This window comes from Xyrauchen texanus, chromosome 15 (assembly GCF_025860055.1).
Source record: "Xyrauchen texanus isolate HMW12.3.18 chromosome 15, RBS_HiC_50CHRs, whole genome shotgun sequence".
In the NCBI taxonomy this organism is placed as follows: Eukaryota; Metazoa; Chordata; class Actinopteri; order Cypriniformes; family Catostomidae; genus Xyrauchen; species Xyrauchen texanus.
Window position 1 is genome coordinate 5,202,923 of NC_068290.1, and position 27,814 is coordinate 5,230,736.

The following is a 27,814-nucleotide window of genomic DNA, read 5'->3' on the forward strand; positions in this document are numbered from 1 at the left end:
GAAATAGAAATCAATTTCAATTTGTGTTTGGAAACATTTGCATTCTGACGAATGAAGAGAGTTTCCATGTGTCCTAAGCAATAGGTTTGGACTCTTGCCCGGAACCTCAAACCCCCAGCCATGGCGTGAAAGTGGGCGACCGCTACTTTGTGGGTGATGTTATCTCGTTTCACTGTGAACAAGGCTACACTATAAAGGTAGGTGAATTCATAACTTATACTGTAGCAATGATACAGAAGCTTATATCTCTCAGGTTCAATAATGGGAGATTTATGTTCATACCAGTTTGTTTTGTGGCTGCCCATTTTGCCATTCCAACATTTAATTGGCAGCCAGTTTCGAGGAGAAACAAATAAAAATGGTAAATGGTCTGCACTTATATTGCGCCTTTTTAAACTTATTCGATGCGCTTTACGCTGTATTTCATTCACACATTCACACACCAATGACGGCAGAGCTGCCATGTAATAATTGTGGAATGTAGTTTTTGGTGCTGTTCAATGCATTTATATGTTTAAATATATAGATAGGTTTTTTGTCTTATTAAATTTTTCTTTAATATTTCTGTCTTTTGTTCAGACAATTCATTTAAATGAATGATTCTATTTTGTAGAGGAAACTGTTAAATATTGCTCTCAGTTCTACTGTGTGGTGTATAAAATATATTCCCAGTGTCAAGGCTTTGCTATTTTGCCTTCACTACTCAGAAGAGCACGATGAATGATACATTTTCTACGAGTGATTGATTTTTCTTCAGAATTGGTAAGAGCTCCATGAAGCAGTCAATACCTATCTTCATTTCTACTCCTTGCAGGGAAGTGCATATATAACATGCATGCCAGGACCTGTGAGAAGATGGAACTATCCGGCACCTCTTTGTCTGGGTATGTTTCCTTTATGTAATTCTACTTATGTGACCTTTTCAGTGAGAGCTCTACTTCAATTCTCTGTAATCTCAAATCTTCAAACTAGTATGTCATATCAACCTTACTTCAGGAGTTTCCCCCTGCCATTTCATCTTATTCAATTTCAATGCAGCAGCTGTTTCTTTACAATGTATCGACCGTAGATGATCAGTCGTGGTGTGTTCTTTGTAATAAAATGGATTATGAAAAAGCTTTCTTTTAGCTAGATCTTAAGAGGTGCTATTTAGTCCATTCTTGCTTTGTTATTTCCTCTTTTGTTCAAATCTTTTATACTTATACACTTTTATACCAGTGGCGTTCCATGCATTAAAAGTCTAGGCCTTCAGTGTGATTCATGCCATTAAGAAAACACAGTTTAACAATGAAAGACACCCTATGCCTTTGAGCATCATACATTATGTCGCAGCTAACTAGCAATACCAATTGACATTTTAAAAACACGTCCACGCACGAAAGCCAGAACTTGAAATGACACGATTGCGATTTAAATGTTTCTTGCAATAAGTTTCATTTCGTCAGGGTGCACTGTTACGCTGTGTTCCATTCAAGTTGGATTTTGGATATTCCTACTTGATATCTCTGACCATTAATGCATTCCATTCCCCGATATTCGGAAGATGACGTTTAAAGAATCAAAACTGCAATGCTCCCGTTAGCTTAGCAGGGGTTTGACTCTTATAAGTAATGTCTCCTAACAACCCAACTGACAAACAATGCTGCAGCGCTATGTCTCTAGCAACCCAACTGATAATCAATACTGCAGTGCTATGTCTCTAGCAACCCAACTGATAAACAATGCTGCAGCGCTATGTCTCCTAGCAACCCAACTGATAAACAATACTGCAGCGCTATGTCTCCTAGCAACCCAACTGATAAACAATACTGCAGTGCTATGTCTCTAGCAACCCAACTGATAAACAATGCTGCAGCACTATGTCTCCTAGCAACCCAACTGATAAACAATACTGCAGCGCTATGTCTCCTAGCAACCCAACTTATAAACAATACTGCAGCGCTATGTCTCCTAGCAACCCAACTGATAAACAATACTGCAGTGCTTAGTCTCTAGCAACCCAACTGATAAACAATACTGCAGTGCTTAGTCTCTAGCAACCCAACTGATAAACAATACTGCAGTGCTATGTCTCTAGCAACCCAACTGATAAACAATGCTGCAGCGCTATGTCTCCTAGCAACCCAACTTATAAACAATACTGCAGTGCTATGTCTCCTAGCAACCCAACTGATAAACAATACTGCAGTGCTATGTCTCCTAGCAACCCAACTGATAAACAATGCTGCAGCGCTATGTCTCCTAGCAACCCAACTGATAAACAATACTGCAGTGCTATGTCTCCTAGCAACCCAACTGATAAACAATACTGCAGCGCTATGTCTCCTAGCAACCCAACTGATAAACAATGCTGCAGTGCTATGTCTCTAGCAACCCAACTGATAAACAATGCTGCAGCGCTATGTCTTCTAGCAACCCAACTTATAAACAATACTGCAGTGCTATGTCTCCTAGCAACCCAACTGATAAACAATACTGCAGTGCTATGTCTCCTAGCAACCCAACTGATAAACAATGCTGCAGCGCTATGTCTCCTAGCAACCCAACTGATAATCAATACTGCAGCGCTATGTCTCCTAGCAACCCAACTTATAAACAATACTGCAGTGCTATGTCTCCTAGCAACCCAACTGATAAACAATGCTGCAGTGCTATGTCTCCTAGCAACCCAACTGATAAACAATACTGCAGTGCTATGTCTCCTAGCAACCCAACTGATAAACAATACTGCAGTGCTATGTCTCCTAGCAACCCAACTGATAAACAATACTGCAGTGCTATGTCTCCTAGCAACCCAACTGATAAACAATACTGCAGTGCTGGCATTTGTGCTTCAGGATAATGAGTATCAAAAGAGATTATAATGTTTTATACACCTGTTTCTGCAAGCATTTGTTAAACAAGCTTTAATATCATGTAATTTGGAAACAAACTAATTTACTGATATTATTTAATAAAGTGAATGTTTATCACTTACTTTGTATATCTCCCTGAGTGTCGACATGTTTGTGTGACATCATGCACCTGCATCTCAGTGAAATCTGAGATGAGAATTTCTGCACGAGCCTTAAAGTTGTAATTCTCATTTATTCATTAATTTATTTCAGGCAATGGCACAGAAGTACAAGGCAAACAAATATTGTTAAGTCATACAGTGTAAAACAAACATACAGTAGTAAACTATGACGATCGAAATCTGCCTGAAAGGGAGTCGGAAGAAGACAACTTATTTAATCCCACCCCAGTTCCCCATTTAGTAATTAATACATTGAGCTTCATTGTTACTTTGCTTACAGATTGTTTACAAATGTTGTATCATGGTGGCGTTACCACAAGTAACAAGTATTTATTATAACAACAGTACCAACAATTTTAAGAAGAATAAACAATGCCAACAATGGCAATGGACAATATACCGACGATGTTAATGGACAATACCAACGATGGTTAGGAAACATTGAGCACATGTTAACACTATAAGACAGAGTACAACAGCAATGTAAATTAAAGATCCTCATCTCTGTATTTTAACCAGACCCGATGTTTATATAACAGTTTAAATTGATAAATAGTTTTACATTGCTTTTGTTGCAAGTCCAGTTTGTTCCAGAGTTTCACTCTGCATACAGACACACAATAATGTTTACGAGTGGCTTGGGCTCTTTGTAATGAAAAATATCCAAAACCTCTCAAGTTATGAGCTCGCACTGGAATTTGAAAAAAACGTTGTAAGTTAGGCAGTAATAAGTTGTTAAATGCTTTATATAGGACTATTGATGTATTGTATTTTACAAGATCATCAAATTTTAACAACTTTGACTGCGTAAACAGATTATGAGTATGTTCTAGAAAACCAACCTTATGAATGATCCTCACAGCTCTTTTCTGTAATATAATCAGAGGATTTATTGTGTTCTGGTAATTATTTCCCCACACTTCAACACAAAACATAAGGTATGGTAGTACCAGGGTGCAGTATAAAGTACGGAGTGCATTCTCATCAAGGTATAGTTTTGCTTTATTTATAATTGAGAGGCTTTTGGAGATTTTTGATATCATGTATCTGACATGGGGTTTCCAAGACAATTTACTGTCAATTTTTACTCCCAAAAATATATTCTCACTCACAATTTCAACTTCAAGATGCATCCATTGCACTTTTCCTAGAAGGAAGTTGTAAAATATGACTTTCCGAGTTGAATGGAACGCAGCACTACTTATTAAAACTTGATCTGACACTGAATGCACCAGCAGCCTAATTTACACTTAGAAAAATCCTGATGTTGCTATAACAATACAAAAAGCAATTACCAATTTTCTTGAAGTGAAAATCAGCTCTAAATTACTAAATTTAGCAATCATGCAGAACATCTCAGGTTTGTAAATCCATAAGGATCTCTTTCTCAATTGCGATAGAGGCAGTGATGACAGTCGACTTGTCAGCAAGATCTCACGCTCTTCGCTTTCAAATTACGTCACTTATAGCTTGATTGCTTCACTCAAGGCCAGCTAGAAGGCCTCGACCGGGACATATCCTAAAGATCACACCCACCCACCCAGAACAAATAAATCAATCTGATTGGCTGATGTATCTGACAAACTGACTTAAGTTGCCCATTCATTTGCACTGTTGAGGGATTCTGTGGAAATTCTGAAGGCCCGACGGGGTGGAGCTCAAACTCACACGCTGCTTCGGTAAACAAGCTTGGTTTGGACGTGATTTGTGAAACAGTTGTCACGCTTCACTTGTAAGCATCAAGGAATAAATTCTGACTGGATAAACTTTTTGTTTTTCTCTATTTGTTTGTAGATTAATTAAGAGTGGAATGCAATTAAAAATACATAGGCAAAAAAGTGATTGAGTATGAAAGGATGAAAAATATGTATTTATTTGGCATGTTACACCAGCAGAGAAGGCTTTGCTGTCCCTGAGAATTTGCCACTGCTTAATCCCCCCCTTCCTTGTCTCATACACTCATGATTTCTCAAAAAACTTATGTAAGATCAGCCTTGTGTTGATGAAGTTCAGCAGTGCTCTGATTAAATAGCAACACTTGATGTTTAATTGATCTGAGCTCCTGTGGTATAAACAGAGCGTTCAATGTTCTCTATTGACATTTCAATTGCTTTTCTAAAGTACTTTAAATGGACACACTCGCTCAGAGAGGCCATTCATTACACCATTGCCAATATGATATATGCAAAGACAACTAAACACAGGGAGATGTACACACACTCCGGAGATAAATCAAAGTATATATTTCAATCAGACTTGAAGTAGTTGCTTCAATATTGGCCTTTTAATCCACACAAATTCTGGTGGTGCCCATTTAAAAACATAAAAGAAAACATAACTTGTGTATCAATTTTCTCCTAACCTCAAAATGAATGCAGCACATTTATCGCATTAGCATTTTAAAGCATTTATATTCCTGATTGCACATCATTGCAATATTATTCATACAAGGAAAACAAGGGTATCTTGCTTGTATGTGCAAATGAATTAATATTGCATAGCACTAGATTCCATAATGGAGTTTGGAATTGATGAATATCTGTTTGATATATTTTTTTTCATTGGGAAAAAAAATGCTTGAAGATCCTGGGGTAATGTTGTGTTTTACATGATGGTTTTACATGGTTCAAGACTGTAAACTGTTTTTGCTTCAGGATCCACATTTTACTTCTTACATCAGGTGGCCACCCAACTCAATACCAAATTGTTTATTGTACAAAAGTAAACAAATATGTCCTTAAAATCAGCCATGAATGGCATAAGACAAAAATATGCAAATTCTTAATATGACATGGGCTGAATAGAAAATTCAACAACCATTTTGGTTTTTAAATGTCTCTTGAATTTCGATGGTTTCATGTTCTCTGCATGTTCTCTGTTTTTTCCCTTCTATTCATGACCCTATATGAAGGTCACGACCCACCCGTTGAGAACCACATATTCGGTACATGTTTATTGACTGTTTGCATGGCTGCTCTTGTCTTTTAAGCTCAGTGTGGCGGCTTCCTGTCCGATCTAAATGGAGTCATTCTAAGCCCTGGTTTTCCTGGAAATTATCCCAGTGGACTCGACTGCAACTGGACAGTTAAACTTCCTATTGGCTTTGGTCTGTATCTTGTAACTTTAAAGATGAACTCTCATCTTTATTTCATCTATTTAATTGACAGATTCCACCCCTTTTTAGAGTGTGACTACCCATAGGGAATACATATCACAAATGAGATCTCTATAATTTCTCAGTTGATGCTTCTAGACAGCAATATTAAATGGAGGACATATGGAGTCTCTTGCTTAATGTTTGTCTTGAATAAAAAGACCCCAGTAATCTCATACAGTATGTGTTGCCTCTAGAGTTCCAGAATCTCAACAATGTCTCAGACTGTACTCAGATTTGCCAAGATACCAAAATCTGCAATCGAAAGTCAGAGATTTCAATTTGAACATCAAATGATCTGAGCAGCTTTTCAGTCTTAATGTATGCCAACAATTGTCTTTCCTCTGGGTATACACATGACTTCCCATGGCAGTTTTTGTAGCATGTGCAAAATGCAGCCTTGGACAAAATGGAATAGCAATGATAATTAAAAGATTGTTTGAAGGCTTGTTTGAAACCTCAAAGTGTACCCTCGGGCATTTTCTTTTTAAAATGTACTATAAACCTCCTCATATTGTTTTTGCTTCAGGAATTCATCTTCAATTCCTCAACTTCTCCACGGAGGCTGTGCACGATTACCTTGAAGTCCGTGGCGGGACGCTGGATTCAGGCTCTGTGATCGATCGATTCAGTGGGCCTGTTGTGCCAGAATCTTTCTTCAGCACGACTCATGAAACCAGCTTACTGTTCCACAGTGACTACTCCCAGAACAAAGCAGGTTTCCACATCACCTACGAGGGTAAGACGGATTAGACCAGTTTGAGGCCTTTACTTCATCTGTCGATGTGGACACACACCATTGGATCCTTTCTGATCTTAACAGGGGATAGAATATAAGCTTTTGTTCATTTCATGTTCAGTCACAGTGAGTTTTAAAGCAAGTCAGTCCAGTCGATGACCATTTTGGGTTCTTGATGCAATCAATCAGTTGACAAAACTTTGAAAATGATATGTCAGAAAACTTTGGAAAACATGGGTAACTTGCAAACTGTTCTGCCAAAACAAGCCCAAAATACGAGATTAATAGGTGAGGAGATTTTAGTGTTATAGAGCGCAACAGTTAAAATTAGATGTTAATGAAAGAAATAAAATACATTTACTGAAAGACATTCCGATATATACAAATAGTAGTTATTATATATATAAAAAGTAGTTTGAGGGTGTAGGGAGACCGACTCGATTGCTTCGTTCACGGTGCAGCATGGAAGTGAGCACTAGCTACTGGACATGGTTGGCTGGCTTTGTTGGCCGGAGTTCTCTGATTGGTGTATCTGCTGGACTATGGGTAATGTAGTTGTTCACCAGGAATTCCGCTATTAACCCTTTGGGGTCTGAGGGTGTTTTGGGCCCTGGAGAAGTTTTGACATGCCTTGACATTTGAGCTTTTTTCAGTTGCTTAAAAACATATTAATGGCTAATGTCTGATAACACCGTATTCAACTGGGCTACAATAATATGTGAGCAACATGTGTGTACATGTTTGTATTTTTGAGAAAATAAAATTTATGCATGGTTTTTGAAAAAAAACAATGTTTTAAGTAATTGAAATAAGGCCAAATAACACATACTAAACATTTGTCCACAATACTTTTGAGAACTGGATCTTGTAGCCTAGAGTTTTTGCTACAAAATTATGTGAAAACCATCCTTATCACTCATTCATACAAAACAATATAGTAATTTAACTTTTGTAAGACACTTTTAGTGTTAGAAAGGTCATATGCGAGGTGGCATGAATTATCATGAATATTGAGGTAATTCACAACTGAGGACACAAAAGACCCTCCCCTGGACAAATCAATGAGGAATGTGACAGAAAGAGAATGAATGTAAGGAGACTTAATTATCAAAATCAAGTTTTAAGTTAAAAGAAGTACTCTGACTATACATTTTCTTTACATAAAGACTTTACTTAATTTTAGACCTACACTACCATTTAAAAGAAGTCTCTTCTGCTCACCAAGGCTGCAATTATTTGATCCAAAATACAGTAAAAACTGTGTTTTGTGAACTCTTTTTACGATTTAAAAGAACCTTTTTCTATTTTAATATAATGTAAAATGTAATTTGTGATCAAAGCTGAATTTTTAGCATCATTACTGCAGTCTTCAGTGTCACATGATCCTTCAGAAATCATAAGATGGTGATTTTCTAATATGGGCATATTTACATCACATTTGACACATTTACACCCGAACACATATTTGCAAGCACAAGCTTCGATGATGATAATGAGGCAGCATAAACACTAGATAAAATATAATCTAATCATTCATATTATTTTTATATCATATTACATATCATATTTATTTCATACAGCATACAATTTAAATACCTGCTTTAGCCAAAACACCATTTAAATGTAACTAAAACTTGCTTATTAGGACATATTTCAAATGTCAATACTCTGAATCCTGAAGTCTGGAAACGGTCCCACTAGTAAAAAAAAATTACATGTTTATATAAAATAGCATGTCAACTGTATATCACTTTGTTTAAGAGAATATTTGTTTTAAATTTGAATTGTTTTATTTAAATGTAGACATTTTAAGCTTTCTTTAGACATAAGTTTCATGTTTGTGTGATAAGTATTCGCGGAGTTTCATATGTGACGCTTTGTGACGGATTTCAGAAATATGCTTGTGAACCCAGAGACTGCTTACAGCTCACCCTTTATATTTTCTTTATTTTACAAAAGCACAAGGTTTTGCTGTTATTGTGAGTGTACACAAATAAAAGTAGACCCTTTATTATAGTCTCTTACACTTATCACTATGCCCCAAAATGATGGAGTGTTTTATGTTGTTTCCGCTGTAATGACGAAAATATCCAGCAGCACCCCAGAGGGTTAAACACGATTTTAAAACAATGAAGTTGAAATAATGCTGACTTATGGCTTCAACTGATGTATAGGCTATACCATCGATGGACAACCTCATAGCTCACGGTAGGTTTGTCTTTAAAGGTTTATCAGTTATCGTTGAAAACTATTCGTCAATGGAAAAAAATAACTGGGATTTATAATTAGGATCTGTACTTTCGGAGCCCAAAAAACTGTTTTCTGAAATCTACCCATATTTAGAAGGGATTTCAATATTATATGAACTGATTATAATTGTTTTTTTTTTTGATGACCTGTTCAGCGTATGAACTGCAGAGGTGTCCGGATCCACGGCCCTTTCGGAATGGTGTGGTGATTGGCAGTGATTTTGGGGTGGGCATGACCATCTCTTTCCAGTGTCTGCCGGGATACACCCTTCTTGGTGAAGCGTCCCTTACGTGTCTGCATGGAGTCAGCCGCAACTGGAACCACCCTGTGCCTCACTGTGAAGGTAACCATAGAATCTTGACTATCGTGTTTTTGAATAAAACATTTATGCTTTGTAATTAAACAGAAAAAAAAAAAAACCTTTAGGGAAGACATATGGACCATTTATGGAGTCTTTTCTGCAACCATTAAAGGGATAGTTCACCTATTAATGAATATTCTGTCATTAATTACTCACCCTCTGTCTATGGAATACTTTTATAGTGCTTAAATGGTGTCCTTTTATCCTATTTGGAGTTAGACTGACATGGTATGAAGGTCAGAAGCATTCTCCACTGAAAATAACAAACATGGTATCAAAGGAAGACTTCACTATTATTCTATTCCTTAACTTTCTATCACGAGCTGCAGTGGAATTGTGCTGCAGTAGTGGGGATTCCCTCTTAATTAACACTCTGGGAATCCCTCAATGAATGAGCGTGTATACTCGAACATGATGGACCATCTATATTTTACATTGGTGTAGAAATGAGTATAGTTTAAATGTAGTGTATTTGCTTTTTCCACTGTACTTCCAGAAATAAATGTTGAATTATTTACACTTTCAATGTAAATTCAATGCTCCATTCAATGGCGTTTGTTATCCGGTCCGCACTTGCGCACCCTTTAAAAACCTGTAAGATCTCCACATGTGTTTACATGACCACATAAGATGCATTCTCCAGGAGAAACCTGGATGTGATAAATCACTTTCTCTTAATCCCTTAAATGGTGAATCTGCATTCTTGTTTACCATGCAAATGTTTCTATTATGCTGTAACTACATTTATGATTTTACAAATCTTACTCAACACATGCAAATCTTTTAGGCACTCATTTTCCTTTATACATGGTCACTCTGAAATTTTTTAATGCATCTTTTTTTAACAGTTTAAAGGACTTTTTAAGTGTTTCACAGGGGAAAAACAGCTAATTTAAAATGACAAGAGGGTGAGTAAATGATTTCTCAATTACGTTTTTGGATGAACAATTCCTTTAAAAGCAATGCAGGAAAAACCATCGCTTTAAGCTTATTGTATATCCAGTTTTATGTTACTGCTTTATTGCCTGTTGCAGTTGCATGTTAAATGCATTGCATTTCTCCATGAATTGCTGATTGAATTGAACTTCAAAGGTGTTCAGATTTTATTTGTCTTTCATCAGCACTTTGTGGTGGTAATATCACATCCCTGAATGGGACCATCTTCTCTCCGGGCCACCCAGCTGACTACCCCAATCTGAAAGACTGCATATGGAGCATACAAGTACCTCCAGGCAATGGCATCCACATCAACTTCACCGTGCTCAACACGGAACCAATCTACGACTACATCACCATCTGGTAAGACTGCTTTAAACGTTTATAAGAAACAGTCACTTAAAGACGAACATCTGTTGGGTGTCAAACAACATCACGAAAGTAAGAACAGATAAGGACGGTTCTGATTTGAAAACATTGTTGGGATTTAGACAGTAATTAATTTTTTTTAAACTGAAACTGATTATTTTTTAGCATGCATATAAATTGTTTTTTTATTTCTGCTATTTGAAGAAATAAAAAAATAAAAAATTATTAGACTGCAACAATATAAGCTATATATTGGTAGCTCATGGTATGTGGTAACATCAGTTATAGTATTGTTTTGAGAGTTAAAACCAACAAAAACCAGACCAAGCATCACCCACTCCGAGCGGGACTACATGAATGTCTGGTACTTTCTCCTGAATAAATTAAATTTCTTACATAACCACTGCAGTGTCAAGATACTAATAATAACTCTGTGCTGATGTGCTAAAAGACCAACGATTTCTTTGTTGGTAAATCATATCCTGATTTACATATACTATATGTTTATCTAATGCCTTCACATCCATTTCTTGCATTAATGAAGCTGCTAGCTCAGCATTCGTTCTGTCGTTGTAATAATAACCTGCTGTTTAATATTGTAAAAAAAATTCTCAAAATATTTCTACTTTATTTACGCAATAGGATTTGCTACTTTAATCTCATAATGCTATGACCTTATTCTCGTAATTTTGTCTTTTCTTCAAATATTACGAATTTAATCTCAATGCTACGAATTTTATTATCATAATTTTGGTTTTATTCTCAAATTATTTTCAGTTTAAACTCATAATGCTACGAATTTTATCGTCAAAATTTTGGTTTTATTCTCAAATTATGGTACATTTTGGTTTTATTCTACAATTATTTTCAATTTAATCTCACAATGCTATGAATTTTTTTGTCATAATTTTGGTTTCATTCTCAAATTATTTTCAGTTTAATCTCATAATGCTACAAATTTTATTCTCATAATTTTGGTTTTATTCTACAATTATTTTCAATTTAATCTCATAATGCTATGAATTTTATCATCAAAATTTTGGTTTTATTAAATTATTGTCAGTTTAATCTCATAATGCTACAAATTTTATTCTCATAATTTTGGTTTTATTAAATTATTGTCAGTTTAATCTCATAATGCTACAAATTTTATTCTCATAATTTTGGTTTTATTAAATTATTGTCAGTTTAATCTCATAATGCTACAAATTTTATTCTCATAATTTTAGTTTTATTCTCAAATTATTTTCAGTTTAATCTCATAATGTTACGAATTTTATCGTCAAAATTTTGTTTTTATTCTCAAATTATTTTTAGTTTAATCTCGTAATGCTACAAATTTTATTCTCATAATTTTGTTTTATTCTCAAAATATTAAGACTTTAATCTCATAATGTTATGAATTTTATTCTCATAATTTTGGTTTTATTCTCAAATTATTTTCAGTTTAATCTCATAAAGCTATGAATTTTATTCTCATAATTTTGGTTTTATTCTACAGTTATTTTAAATTTAATCTCATAATGCTACGAATTTTATTGTCATAATTTTGGTTTTATTCTCAAAATATTATGACTAATTTCATAATGCTACGACTCTATTCTCTGAATTATTATAATTATTATATATTTTTTTTCTTTATCTGTCAGAATTCAGACACATTTATGTTAAGGACTTTAAGTGTCTGAAAGCTGCAGTGAATTCAGCATTAGTAATGCAAGCTGCGAGTCACGCAAATCTTCACTTTAGTCTTTTATCTGTTTTTCCTCTTTTGCTTTTGCATCTTCCATCTATTTTCTCCTTGAATGAACTTCAATACTGAAGTGTGAAATTGCTGGGGCAAAAGTAAAAGGCTCACGCCATCAATTAGTGTGTGTACTTTACTAGCTAACTCATGTGATGCTAAGCCTGCGTCCCTTACGACTCATCCAGTACTTGAGTGGTGGTGGCGTAGTGGACTAAAGCACATAACTGGTAATCAGAAGGTTGCTGGTTCGATCCCCACAGTCACCACCATTGTGTCTTTGAGCAAGACACTTAACCCAAGTTGCTCCGGGGGGATTGTCTCATTACTATAAATGTAAATGTTCATCTGCTGTGTCATGAGAAATACTGTAAGTGTTTACAACTAGAGGATTTTTCTGCAAGTATCTCTCACAGAAAGCAGCAAGTACTACTGATCTGAAATACACTGTTATGAAATGTATTTTGTCTATACATTTTAAAGTGATCATGCCTTAGGTTTAAACAGTATTGAAGGACTTTTCAAGTATAATGGAAACTTCATACATAGACACAATTCATGTTTGTCTCCAAATCTAATTTCAAACATGGATACATATGCCTTTAGATCAAAAAGTTTTTAAACCATGAGAAACAAATTAATTCAAGTATGTCCAAGATGTTGACTGGTGTTGTACTGTATATGTAAGGTTTATAATCATTTAGAAATGTGGATTGCTGTGCTTTTTTTCATTGCAAAATTATTTGTGACTTTTTTCACTTATGTTGCTTTCCTGTAACAAGCTGCATCTGTTCGTTGTATTAAAGTGCCTTTCTAAATAAAAAATAAATATTACAGATTCTTCAATGATAAAGGAGCAAGGTCAGTGTTTGATTGCTTTGCGTTGGGTTTATAATGTACTTTTCAGCTGCTTTATTCGGGTTGTTGATTGCTGTGCAGTTAGACGGGCGGCATCCTTACATTTTCTATCCTGTTTTATAAACATACATAACAAAATCTCTGCATCTGCCAACAAATGAAATGAAATGGGTTTTAAATAGAGCTAAAAAGTCTGTATTACGAAATGTCTGTATGGGTGTGATTACTAAATTAACATGTTAAAGGGATAGTTCATCCAAAAATGACGATTCTGTCATCATTTCTTCATCTGCCAATGTTGTTCCACAACCATAAGACCTTCTTTCTTATGTGGACCACATAAAGAGGTATTAGGCTTATGGTTAGCCTCAGTCACCATTCACTTTCATTGCATTAATTGCCCATACAATGGTGACTGAGGCTTACAGGTTTTGCATAACTATCTCCTTTTGTGTTCCACGGAAGTCATAAGAGTTTATAACAACATTAGGGTGACTAAATTATGACAGAATTTCATTTTTGGGGTGAACTATCCCTTTAATTTAGCAGTTGCTTATCATAACCATTGTCAAACTGTCTCCCTTAGGGACGGTCCCGACCAAACATCTCCACAGATCGGTCAATTCAGCGGCAGTTCACCCCAAGAGAGCGTTTCCAGCACATCCAATCACATCCTGCTGAAGTTCCACAGCGACTTCAGCACCAGTGGATTCTTTGTTCTGCGTTACCATGGTGAGCATTTTTCTGCAGGTTTCCTCTATGATGTTCCTAATTTACTGCGGCTTAGTTTTGTTTATAGCCTGTGTGTTGCTTATTGTCAGGTTGATTATCTTGGTTTATTCCCTTTACGCCCACAGAGCATGTTACTTATGCTGAACACACACAGATACAATATCTGTGAATATCCATACATTCAACAAAAACTGTGCCGTAAAATCACAGAATAAACATTCTGGATTTTGTCTTAAAGGAATAGTTCTCACCCTAGAATAAAAATTATCATGTTCCTCATGCTTTTCCAAACCCATATGACTTTCACAAGAAAGTGGAACACAAAAGGAGATTTTTTTAATTATGTACTGGTCACACTTTTACATGCAATTATAATGAATGAGGACTGGAGCTTTCATGCTTTAAAAGTGGCTAAAAGGCACACCAAAAGTATCATAAAAATGGGCTATACAACTCATGCACTTTATTTTGAGTCTTCTGAAGTCATAACATAGCTTTGTGTGAGGAAGCTATAGAAATTTAAGTCATTATTCACTGAAAATCTTGACATCTGCCCTAGTTCTCCTTGGCACGTTCATGAGAGATGTAGGGATGATGCCTGATTCGTGAAGGAATCCTTCTTTTGAATTCAGTTAAATCAGCAGATCCAGTTTAAAAATGGCACTGATCAGATCTCAACTCACTGATTGAATGAGTGTGTTTACTTGCACTTTAAATAGGGATGGGATGATATATTCCAAACCAAAACAATTACGACTATATTGAAATTTACTACATTGTTTTCTGTCCCTGTGATCACAAATTAAATGACCCGTCAAACATCATAATCTCTCTATCGCTTGAATTTTACCCATACTGCACTTTTTCCTACACTGTTTACAGGGTTCACAAGGTCTTTGAAATGCTTCAACTGCTTGAATTTAGCTTTTAGAAATGTAAGTACGGGAATACCTGGACAACTGCCTTGTTTTGTTGAAAAGTGCACACCTGTGACACATTGATATGCCTCTGATTATTATTCTTTTGTCTTTATTCTACCCATTGACTATTTCTCTTATCTGATCGCCATAGTAACACCCATCTTTGCAGTAGCATCAAATGTCTTTATTTAAAAACAAGTATAAAAAATATTTTTCAGAATCTTACGTGGACTATTTTCACAAATTCCATCATAAAATACAATAAAAAAGCTTAACGTGCAATAGCCATAGCATCACAAATGCATAATGTAAACATAACAAATTACACATTTTCTACTCTGGATATATCTTACTTTCAATTATTATTGAGTAGTTATAACAGCTTCTTTTACTTATCTCATGTGGATTCCGTTCATAAATGAGGCAGAAAGCATGATATTTATAGATTATGCAAATATTGTGTGCGTCTCATTGTTGAGAGTTCTTTAAAGCGCTAAAATGATGCAAAATGTGAACCAGAAACGTCTACATCACTTCCTCAGCTGATGTCTTCCTTCAGCCTCTTCAATTACACATGGTGTTGTGTATAATTGGACAAAGAGATAAAGACTGTAGCTCGACTGCGCAAAAAAACAGCGGTAGCTTGATTATAACTGGCCGTGTAAACATACTGAATGGTCCAGTCGCAGTTGTTTGCAAGTTAACGGTTGGCTGGAGGGGAAGATTATCAGTAAATAATGACTTCAATTTTGTCTTGGTCCTCATACAAAGCTGTCATTTGTCTTTGGAATACTTTGAATTTAGTGCACATGTTATAGGGACCATTTTTGTGATACTTGTGGTGTTTTTTGTGCTTTGTGGTGCTTGATGGGTGTCACAATGAACTGTCTTATGTGGGAAAAAGCAGCATAAAGATTCTTAAAAAATGCACCTTTTGTGTTCCACTGAAAAACTAACAGCACACAAGCTTGGAATGTCATGAATAAACAATAATACAATTTTGAATTTAAAATGCCTGTTTAGCATGTCACATTGCTGCTTTTTTGCCCCTTGTGTCTTATTTGACTGCTCTTAAACGCATAGGCTAGAAAAGATATTGCTTGTATCTTAGGAAAAATTGCTTCAATTACAGCTGCCACATTTTGACGGGGGTACAAAGTGCAAGAAAACTTCCATCATTCATAATAACGTCCATGTCTGAACAAGCAGGGAATCAAGGAAAAAGTCGGTGCCTGGTGATTTTAGCCTTGTTATCTTCCCTGCTGCCTACATACAGTAAGCAGCTGCCTTTTAAGGGGCTGTTCATACCGAAGGCAGTTCTCGTCCATCTGTGCTGTTTTTCAACTGTTCTTCTATGTAAGCATGTGCTTAATGAACGTTTGACCATTGTGTCACGTCTCACATTTTTTTCAGCATCTCTCACGAGAGCGCCATGATTTTTTAGACGCCATGTCAAGATAAAAATTACTTTTAAAAACGCATCTCAAGAGTCCTGCGTTCTGTTATAATCCTTGTGCTGTCTCTTTTTTTAGCGCAAGAATGTTTTCTTTCTAAACAGCCCCTAATGCTGCACCCTAACCATCATGTTACCTCATAAGTGACAGATTTGTAACGTTCAGCATAGGCAGCAACTCAGTGTGTCTTACAACTAGCACAATGCATATGAAGCACTCGTTAGACTCTACCTAGTCTAGACTGCTACCTTATAATTTGCCAGAAGATGGCATATAAGAAGGCAGCATGATTATGCTTTTTGGAAAAGCCTTCCTGTCAGGAGCGTACCTATGTTGTCTAGCACGGCAGCTCACTAGGTTTTGGAACAAAGAAGATGTGTCATAACACATCACGTGACCTTTGGACCGCAGGGTTTTCTCTAATGTATTTTGCATTTATAATGGGAAACTGTTATTCAATATTGGCCGTTAATATCTGTGTTAGCATATTTTCTGCTGATGCTTTCAAAGGTTGCAAATAAACCATTAGAACATAAGGAAGTTATGTCAAGTGCAGCAAAGCACAAAGCTCATTATAATATTAAAAGATAATAAAATAAGATGGTAATGCATCCCAGAGCTGCATTCTCCTCTTTGAAATTACATTTTTTTATGTGTTAATTTCTTCAAATGACAGAGGGTTTTTTCTGAGTATCCCTCCTGATGTTGAATTCTAAATGAAATCAGAGGCGGTGTCTAACATTGTAGAGGTCATCTAACTTTTCGGTAGTCTTGCAAATCATTATGATATTAAGATACTCAGGGCGTTTGTTAGATCTTCTGTATGTGAAAAGGGTATTTAGTGTTGTTTGCTCATACTCATGTGGCTCATACTTTGGATTTCAAGGATTTTAAATAAACCCCTTGGCAAATGATAATTCCTGCACAATTAGTTTTTCGGACATGAATCATGCATCTTGTTGAGGAGAGACTTTTGGGTTTTCAGACTTTTGATCATGTTAGCATCAGTGTAATGTGGTTGTAGAATATGCTATTTTCTTATTTAGCGTTTTTTATATAGAATTGCACTAGATATTTTTTGTAAATTAAAAATAATTAGAAAATAAGTATATTGCTGAAAATAAATATCCATCCATCCATCCATCTTCAACCGCTTATCTGAAGTCAGGTCACGGGGGCAGCTGCTCCAGCAGGGGGCCCCAAACTTCCCTATCCCGAGCCACATTACCCAGCTCTGACTGGGGGGACCCCGAGGCGTTCCCAGGCCAGTGTGGAGATGTAATCTCTCCACCTAGTCCTGGGTCTTCCCCGAGGCCTCCTCCCAGCTGGACGTGCCTGAAACACCTCCCTAGGGAGGCAGCCAGGGGGCATCCTTACCAGATGCCCAAACCACCTCAACTGACTCCTTTCAACGCAAAGGTGTAGCGGATCTACTCCGAGCTCCTCACGGATGACTGAGCTCCTCACCCTATCTCTAAGGGAGAAGCCCGCCACCCTTCTGAGGAAGCCCATTTCGGCCTCTTGTACTCGCAACCTAGTTCTTTCGGTCATGACCCAGTCTTCATGACCATAGGTGAGGGTAGGAACAAAAATTGACCGGTAGATCGAGAGCTTTGCCTTTCGGCTCAGCTCTCTTTTCGTGACAACGGTGCGATAGAGCAAGTGCAATACCGCCCCCGCTGCCCCAATTCTCCGGCCAACCTCCCGCTCCATTGTCCCCTCACTCGTGAACAAGACCCCGAGGTACTTTAACTCCTTCACTAGGGGCAAAACCTCATTCCCTACCTGGAGTACGCACTCCATCGGTTTCCTGCTGAGAATAAATATATAAATACCAAATCATATTTGAGGCAGGACCAGTGTAAATATTTGCGGGGCAAGTACAAATCTGAACTACTGGCCCAAAATAACCAATTACAAAACTGCCACAGCGAGCATCCAATGGCAACATTAGCCAGGGAAATCTCCCTTTTGTCATGTCACAATGTGCTGCACATATCCAGAATACACACGTGCAATTAAGTATGAGAGAACACGTGTTCCACTCAGCTGTAGTCTCCAAATTATGTTGCATAACAACAGCGACCGTGATCATACCATAACAGTAATAGAGGGTTCTTAATGTATGTAATCCTCTTTTAGAAACTTAATGCAGTTAAACGTTGTGCATAATCAGTGTTAGCGAGGTGGTTGCTTTGACCCTGATTATGATTCATAGTTTGCAGCGGTGCCGGGTAATTTTGTTGTAGGTTTTGAAAAATGCCAGTGACAGGTGTGATGATTTCACAAGCAGTTGTGTGGGCTGCTTTCAGAGTAAGCGTTATCGTTTAACTTGGCGTTAAAGTGTTTTACCATTTTGTTTTTTTCTCTGCAGCTTACCAACTTCGCATCTGTCAACCTCCCCCACCCGTCACCAACGCAGAGATACTGGCTGAAGATGATGAATTTGAAATTGGTAAAACAATGAAGAACATTTGATGACTATCTGTAGATTTATCATGTGTTGAGACATCATTAAAGAGATGTTCCCAGGGTGCCAACCTTCACATTGCAGGATATTGAATTTAATGATTATGGATAGATAGATAGACAGATATACATACAGACTAGATAGGTAGATACTGTGGGTAAATAGAAAGAATGACAGACAGACATACAGACAGAGTGGTAAGAAAAAGTATGTGAACCCCTTGGAATTAGCTTGTTTTCTGCATTAATTGGTCATAAAATGTGATCTCATCTTCATCAAAGTCACAAGTATAGAACAATGTGCTTAAGCTAACAATACACAAACAATTATAATCTTTCATGTCTTCATTGAACATCCCATTAAACATTCATAGTGCAAAAAGGAAGTGGATTTAATAACTGGTTGATCCTCCATTGGCAGCAGTAACCTCAACCAAATGTCCTGCACAATGTTATGAAGGATTTTTGGACCATTCTTCCTTACAGAACTGCTTCAGCTCAGCAGCCATATTCTTAGGATGTCTGGTGTGAACGGCTGTTTTAAGGTCATTCCACATCATCTTTATTGGTTTGGGCTCTGACTGGGCCACTCCACATGGTGAATTTTATTTTTTATTGAAGCCATTCTGTAGTGGATTTACTTTGATGTTTTGGGTCATTGTGCTGCTGTATCACCTAACTTCTACTGAGCTTCAGCTGATGCACAACCACCCTGACATTATCTTGCAGGAATATATTTTTCTCTCGATGGTGGCAAGTGGTCTAGAAGGAGCAAAGCAGCCCATGATGCCCCCTCCACCATACTTCACCACTAGGATGATGTTTTATGTTGGTTTGTGGTGCCCTTTTGACACCATACATAGTGCTGCATGTTCTTCCCAAACAATCAATCAATCATCAGTCCAGGAAACATCTTCACGGTAGCGTTGTAGAGTGTCAATATGGTCTTTGACAAACTTCAGGCATGCAGCAATGTTTAGGGTTCTTTTTTTACCTCATTGAGCATTCTGTGGTGTACCCTTTGAGTCGCCTTGGCTGGACGGCCACTTCTAGGGAGAGTAGCCACAGTACTAAATCATCTCCATTTTTTAGACAGTTTGTCTAACTGTGTACTGATGAATACCTAAGCTGTTCAAGATAACTTTGTTAGCCTTTTTAGCCTTATGCAAAGCAACAATTCTTGATCGTAGGTCTTCTGAGATCTCTTCTTTGCAAGGCATGGTCCACGTCAGCAGACGCTTCTTGTGAATAGCAAACTTTGAGTGCTTTTAATAAGTCAAAGTAGCTTTAACCAACATCTCCAATCTTGTTTCATTAACTGGATGCCAGGTTTGCCAACTCCTGCTTCTAAATTAGCTTTTGATGATGTCATTAGGCTAGGGGTTCATATACTTTTACAGCCTACACTGTGAATGTTTGAAATATATATTAAATATGTACAAGAACAACTAAATAATTTGGGTGTTATTCATTAAAACAGATTGTGTTTTTATTTATTGTAACTTAGATGAAGATCAAACCAGATTTTAAGACAAATGTATAGTACATAAGTGCAGTTTGCCACTATAGATAGTCCTTCTTCTAAAACAGTATCCAAGTATTATGTTGCACGTGTATTGAGTAATGAATAATTTGAGTGAAAGTCAAGTTATTCAAACTAGACGGTTGTCATCTGTCATCATTACTGTCATACGTGTGAAAGCGATCTCACCTTAATTAGCTAATGTGTTGTTGAGCACTAGTTATAGTGGCAGAGCATAACAAGCAGAGATCTGTGTGTGTAATTACTCAACAGGAGACATTATCAGGTACCGCTGCCTGCCAGGCTTCATGCTGCTTGGGAGTGAGATCCTGACCTGTCGGCTGGGTGAGCGACTGCAGATGGATGGTGCTCCACCGGTCTGCCAAGGTTAGTTTGGCAGCTCACCCAGCACGCTGTCTCATTTGTGTCTTGTGCTCTTCCACTTTGTATGTCTCTTGATGTTAGCTCTGCCTACAGTTGTTAGTCTCAGTTGAGGAAACCAAATTTGGAGTGTTGGTTTGCAGTGCAATGGTGGCATTGTGCTTAAATTGGTCATAGCATACTTTTTGATGTTGTTGTATTAAAAACATTTATTTTTACACTCAATTGGTTTGGTTTCTTTTTAGTGCAATGTCCCGACAACGAGGTACTTTTCGATTCGACGGGCGTGATCCTGAGTCCAGGTTACCCCGACAGTTATCCCAACCTTCAGATGTGCTCCTGGATGATCAATGTAGAGAAGGGCTACAACATCACATTACACTTTGAACTCTTCCAGACAGAGAAAGAATTTGATATTCTGGAGATCTTTGATGGTGGGTTTGAATTATTCCTCATATTCAGACATCAGCTGACAGAACTGCATCTGTGGCCCTGAATATTGCAGCCATTATTCTTTCCCCCTGTCATAACTCTTTTCTTTTAAATTTTAAATGAAATTTGCAGCCTCGAAATCTGTTTGAGTTGCTTTTTTAGCAGAAAAATATTGGCTAAAAATCTCATTTAGGATTGGCAAAAGCTGACAAGATCCACGATTTAAGTATTTCTTGATAGCGAGAAAATCTGAAATATATTCAGCATGTTATTAGCCGCTAATTACTTAAGTGCTTGCAATCAGCAGATTACTCTATTACTCATCATTGATTGGACACTCATCAATGTCCGTGGCATTTGAAAAGTCCTTGTGGAACAGAGTGAGAAGCAATATCTGTTTTCCTTTTCTCAGACAAGCCTTTTTGTTCATGTTTTTCAGCTCTGTCCTTTGTTGTTTAAAGGGGTAGTTCACCCAAAAATGAAAATTCTGTTGTCATTTATACAGTTCGCTCCAAACCTGTAAGAATGTCTTAATTCATGGAACACAAATCGGTTTATATGTGAACACCCCTTTAATTTTTTTTTAAACATTTTAAGAAGTTTAACATTTAAAGTTTGGTTGTTTTGTTGCTTCAAATGACTTTATGTGCGAACACCCCTTTAGATGTGCCATCTTTTTCTTTTTAATAAACGTTATACACGATAAGACGTTTAACGTTGAAGTTTTATTGATTTATTGCTTCAAAACGCTTTATGTGTGAACACCCTTTTAGATGTGATTTCTATTTAGTTTTTTGATAGAGTTTATGCGTTTTAAAAGTTTAACATTAAAGTTTGGCCAATTTGTCACTGCAAACCGCGTTATTTGTGAACGCCCCTTTAGTTGTGCAAGATATAAAAAAAATTATAAACCTCGTACATTATAAGAAGTTTAACGTTGAAACATCTCCCATTGACTTAACATGTTACAATGTCAAAATCCAACCAACCGGCAGTGATCATGCCAAATTTGGTGATCATGCCATTTGGTGGGCCAAATTACAAAAAATCAATTCATTAAAAAAATTATTTTAATAAATAATTAAATACTTAACGAAATCAGAAAAAAACTATAAATAATTAAATTATCATTAAATCATTCAATAAATCAATAAATGTCCCTTGTATTTCATTTTAGCGTTAGTTTGTTTCCATTTTCATTTCAGCATTATTTTTGGGTTGGTTTTTCATTTAAGCATGAGCTTCATTTATTTTCAGGGTTACTTCTATCAGCACGTCACTCAACGACAGAGGGCGTCACCTTTTAAAATCAATTTCTTTTTAGTGAATTTATGCACTTTTTTTCACACTGCAACTATGGCAACAAGAGATTTGCAGATAAAGTTGCCATCCAAAACGTTGACAATAACTTAATTTGAACCCGTACAGAGAATGAAAGGGGAATGTTGAATCAATTAAATGCTGTAAATGACTGTAACATTGGCTTTAATGGAGGAGGATGTCCTACTTTGAAAGGTGAGTGGCGTGCTGATATAAGTAACCCTGAAAATGAAAAGAAACAAAAGCTCATGCTTAAATGAAAAATCAACTCAAAGATAATGAAAATGAAATTGGACAAATGCTAAAATGAAATACAAGGAACATTCTTTGATTTATTTAGTGATTTAATGTTTAATTAAATTTAACAATTTCATAATGTATATAATAATTTATTGAAATATGTGAATAATCAATTAATTATTTAATTTTAAGTTATTTGTCCCTCCATCGAATTGTGATGGTCTTTATAGTTTGCGATTCTAAATATTTGTAAAGTTTGCAACTTTTCAAACCATCATTGCACACAACACTATTCTGTTGCTGTTGTCACTAGTCATTTCTTCTGAAAATGTAAATATAGTATGTAATTACATTTTTATTTTTTTTTGTAGGGCCCAATATTTACAGTCAGAGTCTGGCCGTGTTGAGCGGAGATCTTAGCGTGCCATTCAATATCACCACAACGGGTCATCAGCTATTTTTACGCTGGTCTTCTGATCACGGCACCAACAAAAAGGGCTTTCGTATCACTTACGTGGGTGAGTATCAAAGTATGTATCCCCTGGTAATTCCTTTTCAGTTCTATGTGTGTCTCTCGTGGCCTTTTGTCTGTCTGCCCATGACACCTCCGTCCAAGTGAATGTCCATCTGTCCATGTGTTTGTGTCCAAATCTTTGTGTATCTGTTTATAACCGTGGAGTTGTCAGTTAGATATAAAACTGAAAAGTGTAAAAAAAAAAATAAAAACGTGAACTATTTGTGCACAGTGCATTTGAATTGTCTTGTTAATAAATGTAATTTGAATTTAATAGATTTGCATTATCAAATGTTAATTTAAATGTTTAACAGATTCGTAGTGTACCATAAATTAGTCGGAAATATCATGGTTATGATATATACACTAATTATAATAAAAGTGATAATAGATATTGTTTCATTAGTAACATTAATTACTAATAATTCATTAGTTAATGTACTTCCAAACAGTTAGGATTATTATTATATTATGATATAAATTACTGTATACACTTAATTACAATTGAATTAAAATACAATATATAATATATAAAATTATATTTCTAATTAGTAATATAATCAAATATGATTAAATAATGTATAAAAGTCAATTAGTAAAGGGACATTCAAATAGTTAGAAATGTCATGATTGTTATGGTATATACACTAATTACAATGGCATTTACAATATATGTTGTTTTATTAGTAACATTAATAAACATTATTAAATCACAATTAACAGTCTATTGGTTAATGTACATTCAAAAGTTAGTAATATCATCATTATTATGATATATACACTTATTAGAATATATCTATATACATATATATATATATATAGTTTCATCAGTAACATTAACAAACAATATTAATATTATTACATTCAAATAGTTGAATATCAAATGAATGTCAAAATGAACTCATTTGAAATATATTTTCATATTTATATAAGAATGTACACCAACTACTGATTACTGTTAAACATTATACTGTATAATGTTGGTTAATAATTTGGGATAGATTACCCAACAAATTTAAATCCTGTCATTATTTACTCACCCTTATGTAGTTCTTAATCTAACTTATTTTCTTTCATGGAACACAAAAGGAGATGTTAAGAAAGAATGTTCAGTCTCAGTCACCAGTCGCTTTCATTGTACTGTTGCCAGTTGTGTATCCCTTATTATAATAATGATAATGATATGCAACGTCTGTAATGTGTAAGTGTTTAACAGTCCGTGCTTTCATGTGTAGCAATGTACTGCAGTACGCCAGACTCTCCGCAGCACGGCTTCGTGGTCAGCCAGACTGGTGGTCACGTCAACAGTGTCGTCCGCTGGGCCTGTGACCGCGGCTACAGACTCATTGGGAAAAATATGGCCGTCTGCAAGAGGACTGAGTTTGGTTATCTGGCCTGGGACTCGTCTGTGCCGGCATGTCAAGGTGTTGTCTTCATTTTTTCTCAAAATCTCAAAAAAGAGTATTTCCTTGAGTTGACAGCTGAGGTCAAATTTATAAAGGTTACTTGCAAAAGCGCTTTTGTTTGCTTTAACCATCACTGGCAAAACTCACAGCTCTGTTTCATCCAAAAATGAAAATTCTGTGGATATCTACTCTTATGTTGTTGTAAACCCGAGTGCAGTGTTTTCTTGGACACAAATGTCATTCAGTGTCATATGTGTGCACTCACGTGCATTCAACTACAAATCATCAAGGAAACAGTCACATTATTACAATATTTGAGATGTTTTTCACTTCATTGCCAGATGTGGCCTTTTGTGTTGATTTCAGCCTTTTGGATGTGTCATTGGGATTGAATTATTGGTGCAAAGATGGTTTGTGTCAGGTGCCATAAACATTGATCAGTCGACTCTTTGTTTTCACTAATTAATGCCACAGAATGAGCATCTGCTTTCTGCTTAGCTGTTATTAGCATTGTATGCAAGCGCCATTGTTATGTTGGATTTATTTGATTAGATTTTTAGCACTCAATAATTGGACATCCCATTACATTTCATTGCCATATTGATGCCGCTTTGAGCAAACTCCAGCACCTTTTCCAAGTGTTTAATTAAAAGATTCTGCTATGCTGGCTAATTACAGACCTGTCTGCTCACAGTTTACAGTTTTAAGACCTTCAATTCTAAGTGGGCACTCGTTAGGGTCAAAACAGAGGTGTGACGTTCCTGTTATGCAGTAACTTCTGAACTCTGTAAGTTTTAATAAATGATTATGCTTGGATTGCAATTTAAGTAAGAAATTCTTTTACACTTTATTTTAGGGATCAGAAATTTGACAGTAATTAATGACTAATAATTGGACTTGTAAGGGACTAGTTACAGACTTGTTTAGAATTATAAGGTATTTATTAGGCCTTTGTTTACATTTACATTTATGCATTTGGCAGACGCTTTTATCCAAAGCGACTTACAGAGCCCTTATTACAGGGACAATCCCCCCTGAGCAACCTGGAGTTAAGTGTCTTGCTCAAGGACACAATGGTGGTGGCTGTGGGGATCGAACCAGCGTCCTTCTGATTACCAGATTACCAGTAATGTGCTTTAGACCACTACACCACCACCACTTTGTTTATAGCCTCTTTACATTCGTTAATTCCTAATAATTAACTTATTAATTATTTAGTAAGGTGCAAAATACATCATTAATAGGTTCTTTATAGGTTCTTCTGTAACACTGTGTGAATGTGCATCTTACAGTATAAGTATAAAATATATCTAGAAGGCAGAGACTTTTGTTGCTTAGTGTAAATAGCAACAAAAAGCATCTTCTTTACATTAAGTGCAATAGTGTCTAATTAAACACTACCATACAGTTCAGGAGCATCACTGCGTCCCACAGACACCGACCCCTAAACCCTAACCTTCTCTGCTTTGTTTAAATACTACAGTATTTACATTCTACATGTATTTAGTATTTATAAGCCGCACATTCACACAGACTACTGAGAACCTATAAAGGATGCATCATACTAACTATTGATATGTTTTGTTTTTGGCTAATAAATTAATTATGACAAAAGCAAATGTAACTGAAAATGTATTGATTACCAAATAAAACCAAATTGTCCTTAAGAAAAAAAAAATTCATCTGAGAAGTTTAGAAGCTCACAGGAGCATGACAAAAATGGCAACATCCACTCCAATAAAAGTATTGAAAGTAGAAGTAATTCATCCCCATGCTACTTAATTGTGATATTGTGATTAAAGAAAGGTAAGTTACTTTAGTATTATGTCCACTAGGACAAGATACAATAAGATATTTATTGTATGATAATGATATGATACGATTGGATATGTATGCAGTACAATACAATGCTATAGGAAAGGATATGATACAATATAATGCGATAGGATATGAGACTATACAAAATTATTCTATAGGATATGCAGGGTATTTCCTGGCTCAAAATGAGGCAGAGGTGGTGCCATACTGATTAAACAAAGTGACATTAAAACATTAATACAGTCCAATGACCAGGCAACTGAATACTAGTGTTCATTTTGTCAGCTGTTTATTTATTTAGTATTAGTCTTCGTCCTGTGTCAAATGTCCTGTTTAGTTTTTATTATATTTAGTCAACCTTATCCTATTATTTATTTATTTTTTTGGTCAAGTTTTAGTTGACAAAGTCTGGGCTTTTTAATGTAGTTTTAGCCAATGAAATCTGTTGACATTTTAGTCATATTTTAGTAGCATTTAGTCATATTGACATTTTAGTCACTGAACACTGTAAACATTTTTAACCATAAGAGTATTATTGATAAGCATTTTTGAAATATATATATATATATATTTTATTGTTGTTGTAATTTTAGTGATATTTTTCATATAAGATTGATCTTATCGTGATGATCTCATCCATGATGCAACACGTTGCGAGCTGCAGACAGCGGGGGTGAGAGACGAGCGTCTCCATGTTAGAGTGTGCATCAGCCGGCAGAACTTTAAATCTCTCCCGGACTAGACTCCCGCTCAGATTGGGTCTCTTCCGCGACTGGTTGAAGCGGCTCTGACCGCACAGAAAATGACAGTTTTGGAGTTTGTGCTTATTTACATGTCACGCTCCCGTATTATTTGAACTTTAATTAAGGATGTCGCAAAGCTGTGATCTGTGTTTCTATCAGACACTCGAGCTGCAGCGCTCTTCTCGTCTTGCGTGTCACCCTGGGAGATGATACAATATGATAAGACAGGACAGGACAGGATACAATACAAAATGATTCAATATGATATAATGCCACAGGATATGATAAGCTACAATCTGATATTAAATTTTATGACAGAATACGAAAGGATATACATGATACAATAGGATAAGTTAGGATAGGATGTTTGCGATAGGATAATATAAGATATGATAGGATACAATACGAAACAATACAATATGACATATGATATTAT

The 27,814-nt window shown here is 36.0% G+C and overlaps 1 protein-coding gene across 1 annotated transcript in view; it reads left to right on the plus strand.

Moving 5' to 3' along the window:
• Positions 1–27,814, plus strand: part of csmd3a (CUB and Sushi multiple domains 3a) — a 372,265-nt gene that overhangs the window by 251,223 nt on the left and 93,228 nt on the right. The window contains exons 38-49 of the mRNA XM_052143551.1: positions 79–197; positions 815–884; positions 6,006–6,122; positions 6,700–6,909; positions 9,314–9,502; positions 10,642–10,819; positions 14,014–14,159; positions 18,908–18,988; positions 20,798–20,911; positions 21,151–21,339; positions 23,269–23,427; positions 24,647–24,835. Coding sequence (XP_051999511.1) covers positions 79–197; positions 815–884; positions 6,006–6,122; positions 6,700–6,909; positions 9,314–9,502; positions 10,642–10,819; positions 14,014–14,159; positions 18,908–18,988; positions 20,798–20,911; positions 21,151–21,339; positions 23,269–23,427; positions 24,647–24,835 — 1,761 coding nt within the window. The remainder of the gene's footprint in view (positions 1–78; positions 198–814; positions 885–6,005; positions 6,123–6,699; positions 6,910–9,313; positions 9,503–10,641; positions 10,820–14,013; positions 14,160–18,907; positions 18,989–20,797; positions 20,912–21,150; positions 21,340–23,268; positions 23,428–24,646; positions 24,836–27,814) is intronic.